Source organism: Paramisgurnus dabryanus, chromosome 19, assembly GCF_030506205.2.
Source record: "Paramisgurnus dabryanus chromosome 19, PD_genome_1.1, whole genome shotgun sequence".
Lineage (NCBI taxonomy): Eukaryota > Metazoa > Chordata > Actinopteri > Cypriniformes > Cobitidae > Paramisgurnus > Paramisgurnus dabryanus.
Genome location: NC_133355.1, coordinates 35,707,364 through 35,719,933, shown reverse-complemented (window position 1 = coordinate 35,719,933; position 12,570 = coordinate 35,707,364). Strand labels below are relative to the sequence as shown.

Genomic DNA, 12,570 nt, shown 5'->3' with positions numbered 1-12,570 from the left:
ACAGACATCTGCAGAGCTGCTGGTTGGGCGACACCTAATACGTTCATTAGATTTTACAGTGTTCGTGTCGAGCCTGTCTCCTCTCGTGTTCTTTCCTCGTTAGGGGAAGCTTGCAGCCTCCGACTGCTGCTCCAAACTGAGCTCAGTATGGAAGGCCTTCGAGACAAAAACGCGTAATAAATTGTTTTGCCTTCCTCCGCTGCCTTGGCAGCCTGATGTTGCGGAGCATCCGCTGCCAGCCTCTCACTAGCTGCATCCTCGCGAACCTGTGTTTGGCTCGGGCATCCACATTGCGTCCCACCGGGTTCCTTTGTGAGTATTTTTCCGTGGGGTTAATCCTACTAGCCCACGTTTCCCTCAGCAGAGAACTGCTTTGCTTACACAGCCACGGCTGTCATTTATACCTCAACTACGGTTGACTTTCGCCCACCAATAGCCCTTAACGGGGCGGTGGCTTCCGCAGCGTCCCTATACCGCTCAGATAGGGCGCTTCCCAGTCGCTGGCACTACTGTGGGGTTAAAGGAACATCTAGTGCCCGGCCTTCTGCCTTAAAACCTAATTCTCCTTATCCTTAAGTGGAACCGGAGGGCTTTACGCAGACACTGGAAGAGGTCAGCCCTCAGTGGCGTTTTGGTAGGGATTCCCAATTCGTCGGTCACGACGTGACGTCGTAGTGACCGACTGAAAGGGAACGTCTCGGTTACGTATGTAACCCTCGTTCCCTGAAGGAGGGAACGGAGACGTCACGTCCCGTCGCCACAGGGCTGCTCCCTGCTGTTTATTGGCCGGTCACACTTTCCGGCTTTCTCAGCGAAAAAGAAGCTAATTTCCATATTTGCACCTGTGGCTTATATACGCACCTGGCGGGGCGGCGCCAGCATTATGCAAATATCTCAATGCCAAGTTCATTGGCGTTTTAGTAGAGTACGAAGCAGATTGGTCTCTCTAAGCGAGTTCCCAATTCGTCGGTCACGACGTGACGTCTCCGTTCCCTCCTTCAGGGAACGAGGGTTACATACGTAACCGAGACGCTTCCTCTTCTATACGTTGCTTTAGTAATACGTGCAATTATAATATTGAGTCATAGCCGCAGCAAATTTTACTGCTCATGCTATCATGTATTTTGTTGTGCTATCTGTCGTTTTCTGTGCTTTTCACTGCTTCTATTTATGTAAAGCTGCTTTGAAACAATTGACTTTTGTGAAAAGCGCTATATAAATAAAATTGAATTGAATTGAAAAAATCATTGTTCATTATTGGCAAAAGTAAGATATTATATGTTTTAAAGGGATAGTTTAACTCTAACATTATTTACTCATGTGGTTTTTAAACCTCTATGTACTTTATTTTTCTGTTGAACACAAAAAATACATTTTAATAGTACCGTCAACTATGTGATTATTTATCAAAATATCTTATTTTGTGTTCAACAGAACAAAGAAACTCCTACAGGATTAAAACAACACGAGGATAGGTAAATGATAAAAGAGTTTTCATTTTTGGGTCAACTATCCCTTTAAATACTATTCCAATTTTCTTTACATTTTCCAAAGCGACACATAAAATAATATACATTTTATCAGTATGTGTGTTTCCTGGGAATTGAATTACCCCATAATTGAACCCATATTTTACTCACCCTTATAGTTGTATATGACTTTCTTCTTTTAAATAAACACCATTGGAGTTATATTAAATAATTGTCAGGCCCTTTTCAGATTTATAATGGCATTGAATAGTGCCATATTCTTAAAGCTACAAAAAACACTCCCACCTCCTTAACTGGGATAAATGTACCAGCTGAGAGTGAGGCAATGGTGTGGAGGAGGGATGCGGCAAAACTGTTACTGGACAGGGGTGAGAGATGCCGATATATAGAGACCTCTTTGCGCTGACTGGTTTGATTATGGATTACGTGACCATGCTCCTTTTTAATGTAGTTAAATAAACTTTGTTAAATGTCTTCTGAGGTAAAGCAATGGGCTTTTGAAAGGAAATATTTATATTATAAACTCTAGAAATTAAAGCCGTAATGTTTTATGAGGTATGCTGCAATGTCTGCCTGAAATGATAATGAATTTAACAAAACGAAATGAATCGTCTTTTGTTTGTAACATATCCGTGATGCGAAATGCAGAGATGATCTCAGTCCCATATTAAATAATAGAGCGCAGTAGATCATAGATATCCTTAACCCTTGTGCATCCTTGAGGACATTTTTGTCCTTTTCAGTTTTGTTTTTTTGATAACTTTGCCTGCGTTAATGCTAACTGCATAAAATTTGCCATAGGTGTGCATTTGTATTGGAATTTTAATATTTCACCTTCATTTCCTTTAAAAAATCGATTTTCTACTAGGTACACAAAATACTTCCTCTCAGGACCTTTTGGACAAAAATTTCCCCATTGAAACCCATTAAAACTGCAATTTTTAATCCCGGTGCCATTCAACTATAAAATGATGCAATCTTTGTTAACAGGCTTTCATTCTGTTGGCAAGGCTTCAAAATTTAAATTTGTACTATTTTTTTCCAGATGGTGCCATTTTTTTAGGTTTGGCATATAAAGCAAATTATCGCTTTATTGTTGTTTTCTGCTTATGCATATTATAGAGCCTATTAGATATATTACGAAGCTATAATTGTGTGGGTGTGTTGGTATAGATGTCAGAGTGTGGTTTGTATGTGTGTACTGAAAATTTTATGTGTATGTGTGTGTGTACCTGGTAATTATCACGTTGTGGTGACCAATTGTCCCCACAAAGATAGGAGTACCAGTATTTTTGTGACCTTGTGGGGACATTTTGAGGTCCCCATGAGAAAACAAGCTTATAAATCAAACAGAATGATGTTTCTTGAAAATGTGAAGTAGTAGAAGGGTTTCTGTGATGGTTGGGGTTAGAGAATGGGGTAGGTAAGGGGAATAGAATATACAGTTTGTATGGTATAAAATGCATTATGTCTATGAAATGTCCCCACAAAACATGGAAACCAGAATGTGCGTGTGTGTGTGCGTGTGTGTGAGCGTGTGTGAGAGCATGTGTGTGTGCATGTGTGAACAGTTTAAATTAAAAAAAATATATTGTACTGGATATCACAAGACTAAAACCGCTGCAAAGGAGGTGTCGTTTTTGTTCATAAAGAACAACAGTGGCATTGTGTAAACAAACCAGCATTTGAAGGGTTAAAATTCTGAAAATTAATGAATGTTTGGTCATTGTGATTAGAGCTGATGCTGGTTAAAAAAAATGGCATCAGTGAAAGTGGAAAAAAATATTAATCTATAATATTTTTATGACACTTTTTTGACATGGACATTTTTGTCCTTTATGGACCTATATATTAGATATATTACGAAGCTATAATTGTGTGGGTGTGTTGGTATGGATGTCAGAGTGTGGTTTGTATGTGTGTACTGAAAATTTTATGTGTATGTGTGTGTGTACCTGGTAATTATCACGTTGTGGTGACCAATTGTCCCCACAAAGATAGGAGTACCAGTATTTTTGTGACCTTGTGGGGACATTTTGAGGTCCCCATGAGAAAACAAGCTTATAAATCAAACAGAATGATGTTTCTTGAAAATGTGAAGTAGTAGAAGGGTTTCTGTGATGGTTGGGGTTAGAGAATGGGGTAGGTAAGGGGAATAGAATATACAGTTTGTATGGTATAAAATGCATTATGTCTATGAAATGTCCCCACAAAACATGGAAACCAGAATGTGCGTGTGTGTGTGCGTGTGTGTGAGCGTGTGTGAGAGCATGTGTGTGTGCATGTGTGAACAGTTTAAATTAAAAAAAATATATTGTACTGGATATCACAAGACTAAAACCGCTGCAAAGGAGGTGTCGTTTTTGTTCATAAAGAACAACAGTGGCATTGTGTAAACAAACCAGCATTTGAAGGGTTAAAATTCTGAAAATTAATGAATGTTTGGTCATTGTGATTAGAGCTGATGCTGGTTAAAAAAAATGGCATCAGTGAAAGTGGAAAAAAATATTAATCTATAATATTTTTATGACACTTTTTTGACATGGACATTTTTGTCCTTTATGGACCTGAGAGATAACTTTTTTGTTTAATCTGATACTGCATAAAAATATGAATGCATAAAATTAATGTTGTTGTTAATCATTGACATATCCAAGGCTGTAATACTCAAAGAAAAAAAAATCTGCTTAGCATTTAGTAAATTGAAAATAATTAAAAATGTTCTTTTTTTTCATAAAAAAAACAGCAGTGGCATTGTGTAAACAAACCAGCATTTAAAGGGTTAAAATTCTGAAAATGAATGAATGTTTGGTCATTGTGATTAGAGCTGATGCTGGTTAAAAAAATGGCATCAGTGAAAGTGGAAAAAAATATAAATCTATAATATTTTTATGACACTTTTTGGACACGGACATTTTTGTCCCCTGTGAACCTATGTGTAACTTTTTAAAATTGATGCACAAGGGTTAAATCTAACATATTCATACTGAAAGCTAATCTAAACGATTTCAATCACTGCAATGGAACAATTTGTTCCATGTTTCCACAAGATGTCGCCATACTCAAGTAAGAAAAAATGCATGTTTGTGGTTGATTTAAATATTTTTGCCAATGCGCTCAAGAGGTGTCACCATTTTCATATTTTGTTACTTCAAAACCTTGTTGTATACTCAGAACGTACTCAGAACCGCAAACGGAGCGGAGCTATAAAAGCCTGTTGAGTGTAGGCTATAATACCATCAGATTATGTGGAAAGCGAAGTCGGGCCACTACTGTGCCTCAGATAAAAGAGACGACGAAGGAGGCGCCCTACCCAACACTTTAACAAGAGGGGAAAACAAGAAATTTGAACAGTGGTGAACGAGCAGACGGTGACCGCTGGTTATGGAGAGAAATTCCTCATTTCTGCCCTTAGAATGTCCGTTCGTTTAACCCATCACTGTATTCTTTTGGAGAGGAAGAGCTGACATGGGAGGCACGCCGCACTTCTCACGCGTCTGGATTGATGGTGAACTGCGAAACTTCACAGTGGATGAAAAACATCTCGGCGTTGACGTGATACACTGTAACAAAGGCAAGTAAAACACATTCCTGTCATTGTCTTCTGAGGAGCGTGGTAGCTACAATTTGGTTTATGTAACAAGTATACAGCACAAAAATCATCACAGATTTTATCTATTGACTTGACCTTATTAAAGGTCGATCGGTATTTATTGTCACTATTTAACGTTACGTTTTAACGAAAATTTATAGTCTGCGAACGAGAATAGAGCTTTGAAGTCATTTTTTTGAATGGATTAATTATGAGAATAAGTTTTGATTTCTTTGGTAATATTTGCATAGGATGGACACTGGACAGATGTTTTATGAGGTATGCTGTAATGTCTGCCTGAAATGATAATGAATTTAATAAAACGAAAATAATCGTCTTTTGTTTGTAAAACTATATGCGAGATGCGAAATGCAAATATGATCTTAGTCCCATATTAAAGAAAATTAATGACGCTTTTATGTGTTTTGTAATGTTAACAAAAGCTTAATATAATTTTCAAGATGTCCTGCAGTGTAAGTCAGAATTGATGAATGAATGTAGGCAAAAGAGTTTTTGAAACATTTTAATGCGGTACGAGGTGTGTTCGTGTTCATGCATCACCACACTGCAAATATTAAAGATTAACACGAACAGTCTCACTCTACCGGAAGGGGACTCCATAGTTTTAGGAGATTGTCTCTCGGTGTCAGTGAATAAAATAATGGTTTGATCTTGAACACCGTGATCGGGCACAATTCGAATTTGAAGATCGATCTCCAGCTCTGTTTATAGACTGCTTTATATACGGTAATTAATTTTCATCCATTTGGAAACCAGAGTGAACAGCCATTAAAAGTAAAGCTGAACCTGGTAATGGAAAAAGAGGTCTGGATTTCATCAGTTCGATCTTTTGCTGAATCAGTCCAAACATTTTCGGCACTATACATTGCTTTTGTATGTGGATCTTGTTTTGAAGTTGTATCATTTGACTGTATCATTGCTGTTAAATTTATGGGATATGTGGGTTAGTTTAAACAGCCAGAAAGTCTTTAATAACAAAATGGCCACAACCTCAGTGTTTACCTTTAGCCACATTACTTTGCAGAAATACTGGCTTCTTGCTTACAAACTACAAGGATGGTAAATTACATTTTCAGAGTTGTTGAAAAAATCCTGCCAACAGAGCATTTGTTCCAGAATGAGTAGGCCACGTAAATTCAAATCTAGCAACTGTTGTTCGTTTTTCCACACTTTCCTCCTCAAGTGGTGTAGATGTTTTTAGATAACTTTGTTGAGGTACAACACATCTTACTTTTAAGAATGGGTATATTTATAATGTAGCGGTATGTGATGTAATTGTAGCATATGGTTTATGTGTGATGACATCTAAACTAGAGATTTTCCGATCAGCATTTTTGGGGCCGATCACCGATTACCGATCACCAGGATCATGATCTGCCGATCGCCGATCAGTGCCGATCACAAAATGGCAGTGGAATGGGAATCTTTTATCTATAATCTAGCAGAGTTTGCACCATTTGTAGAAATGAAATTAACTATAAATTAGGTATATTATTGTTTTAATAAGAGAATCAAATAAATAAGCACAACAAATATTTCTTCTTGCAAAGAGAAATGTAATATGCCTTTAACAGAGGTGGAAAGTAACGAATTACATTTACTCACGTTACTGTAACTGAGTAGTTTTTTTGTGTACTTTTACTTTTTGAGTAGTTTTTAAAATCTGTACTTTTACTTTTACTTAAGTATGTTTTGTTTAAAGTATTGTACTTCGCTACATTTTAAATCATATCCGTTACTGAGTAAAAAAATATTTAAAAAAGCAAGGTGATAAAGACGCGCAACGGATGATTGATGGGCGGGGGAACGCGCAAAAAGAACCATGGAGGCGGACGAGACAGGCGCGCGCTAATGCAGACTCGTCTCAGTCAAATCTTATGAAAGAAACACCTGGTCATATTTAAGGGACCACTTTTCACTGACGCGAGGCGAGTGTTTCTTTCATATGAAAGGTAGGATTCATGCTCTTGAGTACGAAACGACCGGGTTTTTACCATTCATTTGCACGACGCGTTTTTAATACCATGCGCATTATCTTCCGAGGTCTAACAGCTTCGCGTCAAGTCAAGCACAACTTCAGAACGTCTTTGAGAATGCGCAGGACATTGGAGAGAGAGAGAGAGAGAGAGAGAGAGAGAGAAAGAATAAAGGTCTGACATCAGGTACCCAGGTCAGGGAAGCTAGAAGACAATAAACGTGTCAAAAGTATATAGCACTCATCTAATTATATGCTCATTTAAACTATAGTTTAATAAAATAATGTATGTTACCAGCAATACATCAATTACAAACTTACTATAGTGATTGTATTTACCAGCTGCTGACCACCTTCAAAAGTGCATAACTCAAATGTAAATTCATTAAACAATTCCATAAATGTTTCTTAGTTTAAAAAAGCTTTTAATTTAATTAACTTTTTTTATTATTCTACTTTAATTGTAAAGATGTTCCTACAATTAAAAACAACTAGTTTGAGATTTATATTCCCTTGTCGTTTTTGAACTATACTAGAATCCTCCACCTCTCCCCGCTTTAAAAAAAAAGTAACTTTTACTCTGAGTAAAGTTAAAATGATTTACTTTTTACTTTTACTTGAGTAGATTTTTAGACCAGTAACTTTACTTTTACTTAAGTAAAATATTATAAAAGTAACTTTACTTTTACTTGAGTACAATATTTTATTACTTTTTCCACCTCTGGCCTTTAAAAAGGTTTATGTCTGTTAAAAGTAATTAAAATAAATCACTTCACAGTCTTTACTGTATTAATTAAATATACACGCATTCGTATGAAGTACAACAGTTCTTCACTGATGAGCAGAGAGTAATTTTATTGAGAGATGAATCGGAGCATCACTAATCTAAACAGCTGTGAACATGTCGTTCAATAGCAGTATTTTATTGAAGTGTTTTATGTGTAGATACACATTTCACATCTCTTTCGCTTAAGTTATCTTGCAATTTTTCATCTAACGTTTTCATGGATTTAATGTAGCGTTACTTTGAACCAGATTGGTCTGGATAGGATGCTGCTGCACAGCCTCTAATTCTGATAGAGTTTAGTGAATTTTGTTTACACATGTGGTGTTGCTTTGGATGGCCGTCACTCGTTTTCCCTAAGATGTTCAAGACCATGTGACTTTTTATGATCATCTTAGCATTTATAAGCAAACAAAAACACTGCAACTGTTCTCATAAATGATTTAAAACAACACTGTAAATTAAATATTAATAAAATAACAGACAGCGTGCTTAAAAGAAAAAAAGCTCCAGGGATCACTAGCATTAATTTGTAGTTCAATATACATATAAACAGATTAGTTTGGGGGTTCAGAAACAAGCATTACTGGTTGTAAATACGTTTACATAACCCTCTTGACAACTCTGACCACGCTGACCCTTTTACCTATGCTTTTTCAGACTCCCAGTGGAGTGGGGTGTGCACTGGACCAGCCTAGGGCAATGAGGAGTCAAAAGTCCAGCGATAGGAAATCACCTTCCCGTCAGCGCCTGCCACGTTTTAGTCTTCATTCCAGGAGGAAGAAGGAAGGTGTTATACAGGGAAAGCTACGTATTCGCTCCATGCCTGGTGCCTTTCTGGTGCTTGGGGTAGTGGTTGTTATTGTTGGCACTGCACTTGCCGTGGCAGGCTACTGGCCATACCGTGCACACCGCGCAACACTGGACAATGTAGAGGAAGGGTCCTCCGGCACTTCAGGATGGGGATTAGGGTCCAAGGGCCTTTTATCTGCAGCAAGTCTGGTTCACAGTGAAAGGATGAAATTACTGGGTCCTGTCATTATGGGAGTGGGACTCTTTATACTTATTTGTGCCAACACGGTCCTCTATGAGAATCGTGATAGGGAAACTCGAATGCTTCTGGCTCAGATGAGGAGTGTAATCTGCTCGGTTTCTGCAGCTGTTCCTTCAGCAGACCTCTTACAGGTGAACTCTCTTGCCAGGCACTACCAATGGGTCAGCAGTTTACCTGCAGCCCACCTGAACATTCTCTGCTTGCAGGAATTGTCCAGCTCAGAGCCGCTCCTCCAAGTGAAGAGCATAGAAGAGGAGGAGAGCGTACAGCAGCGGGAAACCATGCACACTGAGGTCCTTCATCATCAGGACTCTTCGTCCACCTCCTCCATCAATTCATCCAAATCCTGCAACATTAGCAAAGTAATTTTTTGTGATGAGGAGCAAGGGACCACCCCTGGGCTTGATTTGCGGCTAGAAAGTCACTTTGGACTCAGCAACTGTGTTACCATGTCCTCCATGTCGATACTAGGTAGGGAGGACTGTGAAAGCTTCTCCATCCAGAACAGAAGGTCCTACAGCATGAGCCACAGGACTAGACCACAAATACTTCCCAGTAATGTGATGCATACAGAGGACAAGCCAATGATCTCTATGGGTCACCACAGTCTGCTTCCAAGACAATCCAGCTCGGAGGTGTGCGTGAGTATGGTTGGGTTTGACCTTCAACCTATGGAAGAACAGAGGCACCGCAGCTGGCCTCGGCTAGATCTTAGAAATGTCAGGAGATACCTAAAGCTTGAGAACAAGGAAGACTCTGTGGACAAATTACTGGACCAGCTTGAGCAACAATGCTTACAGCTGGACAAAAGCTATGGCTCGGGTCCTTTCCAGTGAGGCAAGGGTAAACGATTTCTTCAGGGTTAATGGACTGGTAAATATCATGGTCATACAGATGAGCCTTACTAAAAGGTGATGAACACCTGGAATAACCAAAACCAGAAATGGGCACAAGTTTCTGGTGGATGTTTTAGCACAGCTTCGGCAAACCCTTTAAGCTGACCGATCTCCAAGAACAAACCAGTTCTCTCACTTGACTAGTTTTTCCTTAACTGGTGTGTTTTGAGATCTGTGGAGTATGGAAAATCACCTGAAAGGTAATTAACTTGGTCCATGCTGCTCTTAATGGCATGGAAATCTGAATACACCTCAAGGCATTAGCTGGGGTGGAGGTCTTTTTAAGACATGGTAACATGCTAAACAGCTTAAACTGCATGAATTCTATATCCTGTGAAAATGGGCAACAGGTGAAATCAGTTTGTTATTGTTTCTAAAGCACTACTTGTTTTCCACGACACAGTAAGCAGTATTTTTGAAGCATCACAAATAGAGTATACGAGGTAAAATACATCATCGATAAGTAAATTCAAAGCAAGACTTCTGAAGTTAAGTTAGCCAGAAGCATGATCCCAGTGTTGATAATTACTAGAGGTTTACTTTGAATTATAATTAGATTTGTGCAAATGGAGAATTCTGGTAATTTGACCAAAATAAATCGATTCTTCCATTTAATTTATTTGGTTCTTCCTTAGCACAGAGCATCTCTATCCACACATTCTGTTCCATCTCTGCCTTATGGCAATAAAACAGAAGAATTAATGATGAAGGCACAGTGTTGTGTGCTTCATTTATGAAGGTGTTTAGTTTTTGCATGCACTAATGCGGGTACATACTGTAATTGCTTACCCTTTAACAAGCGGAGCTGAACCCAGCTCCTCCTCTTTGCAGTGAGAATGTGTAAATTCAATCTGTTTTCAAAACTGTTTAAGGAAGTCAACTTTGTCTATTTTGTCTGTGTAGCCTGTTTTGTACACAGTGTTGTATGCCATGTGTTAATGTACTGAGCAATATCCACAATCTGACTGACCGATCAGTTATTGTGTCAGACCCTTTACATATTTGAACTGAATTTACATGCCTGTGTTGCAAATAAAAGTCAAATCAAAACTTTTGGAATGTATTTGCCATCAATGCACTGCTTTAAAGGCAGTCCTACTAGTATTAGGCTAGTAACAAAACAAAAAAAACGTAATATACAGCATTACTTATTAGTAGTTATTTTTTCCAAAATAAATATTTTTACTTATTACTCCCACTAACAGTATTAACACTACTTGTTACATTATTACACTATTCCATTACACCTCAAAAAATTGGTATCCACGAAATCCATTAAAGTTACAGATAAATAAAGAGTAAAACTAGCTTTAATTTTCCTGTATTTTAATAATGCAGTAACATACTACAATCTGCAACAGGGCTCAAGCTGGTGGAACCAACCAAACATGTTGGTGATGTTGTGACAAAAAATAACTAGACATTTTTTTGGATGGTAACTGTAATGTTATTTAAAAAAATGTAATTAGTTACACTACTGGTTACCAGGAAAAGTTATATTATTACAGTAACTAGTTACTAATTGCTGCCCAACACTGCCCATATGTATATTTACCTCAAATTTAGCTTTTAGTTTTTACTGTACCTTTTTCTGGAATTAATTTCACTTAAACTGCTAACATACAGGCTTTGTTTAAGAAATGAGAAAATCTCTCATTCTGAATAAGAAACCTTGTCCTGGTAACTTCTATCAAAGAACCACTGGCAGGTAATTGTCAGATATTTTTGGCATTTCGAGAAATCTATTTTATTCCTGATATGCAATCAGTCCAGACTTTGGGATTGCTAAAAAGAAAAACTGCATTTTAACCTTTGGGAAAAGGTTAAGGCTCTAATGCTACATTTTATTAGTCAACCCAATGCTATTCTAAACCTTAATAGATTGCTACTGTAACACTCTACAGTGTGTTTTTATCCATTAACATTAGTGTAATATAAATCGTAAGCTAAATATTATTACAGCATTATTTATTTTAGCAGTTGTTTATTGTTAGTGTTTCATTGACTGTGCAACTAATGTTAACAGATAAAACATTTTATTTTACATATTATTTAGTAAAGATTGTCAACAGTACACTTACTGTTCAGAGGAACCCCTTTTGTTTCAGGTGGAGGGATACCGATAGAACAGACCTAAGCAATGCTGTTTGAGGGGATGCGCACTCTCACTTGGTGTCCTCTATATTTTTGGTTGCTATGAAGTTTGTTTAAAATTAGTAAATTAAATATTTATATTTAAATTTCAACTGATTCTTCAAAGTCTAACCATAACATTTGCATAAAGAAATGCAATTGCTATTTTAAAATATTGTCTTTTTTGCTATTGAATTATTAAATTGCCTTTTTTATTTCTACAGTGATGTATCACTATCGCATATTACTATTAGCTATTGATATTACTATTAACTAGTTTCTATCTTGTTTCATAAAGTTTTAACACTTACAATCTTAGATTGGGATTTCTGCACCTCAGCCTTGCAATACTAAAGTCATTGGTTTAATTTCTGGAAAACATCCACTGTGTCTGGAACCACCAGTATATAAATGCTTATATTTTTTACTCTAATGCAAGTTTTTTCATTAAAAATTATATTATTAGATTATTGTATTAAAACCATGTCCTCCCGACAAGATTTAAGATTTTCTCTAAAGAGCATCCATCTTCAATAGAAGCAAGAAGTTGAGACCTTTTGTACAAAGAAAATTAAATGAGCAATGTTATACAAACAGGGTTACATTTGATTTATTCCTTATAAAT

At 37.3% G+C, this 12,570-nt stretch overlaps 1 protein-coding gene across 1 annotated transcript; it reads left to right on the top strand.

Annotated features, from left to right (window-relative positions):
- The first annotated feature begins 4,615 nt into the window (after positions 1–4,615).
- tmem200b (transmembrane protein 200B) lies at positions 4,616–10,865 on the top strand. The gene is made up of 2 exons (XM_065290802.2): positions 4,616–5,064; positions 8,523–10,865. Exon 2 carries the CDS (start codon positions 8,565–8,567, stop codon positions 9,750–9,752), a length of 1,188 nt encoding a protein of 395 aa, XP_065146874.1. The 5' UTR covers positions 4,616–5,064; positions 8,523–8,564; the 3' UTR covers positions 9,753–10,865.
- Positions 10,866–12,570: the final 1,705 nt, after the last annotated feature.

Coding starts and splice junctions, on each gene's coding strand:
- tmem200b (XM_065290802.2), top strand. CDS start 8,565: ATGAGGAGTCAAAAGTCCAGCGATAGGAAATCACCTTCCCGTCAGCGC.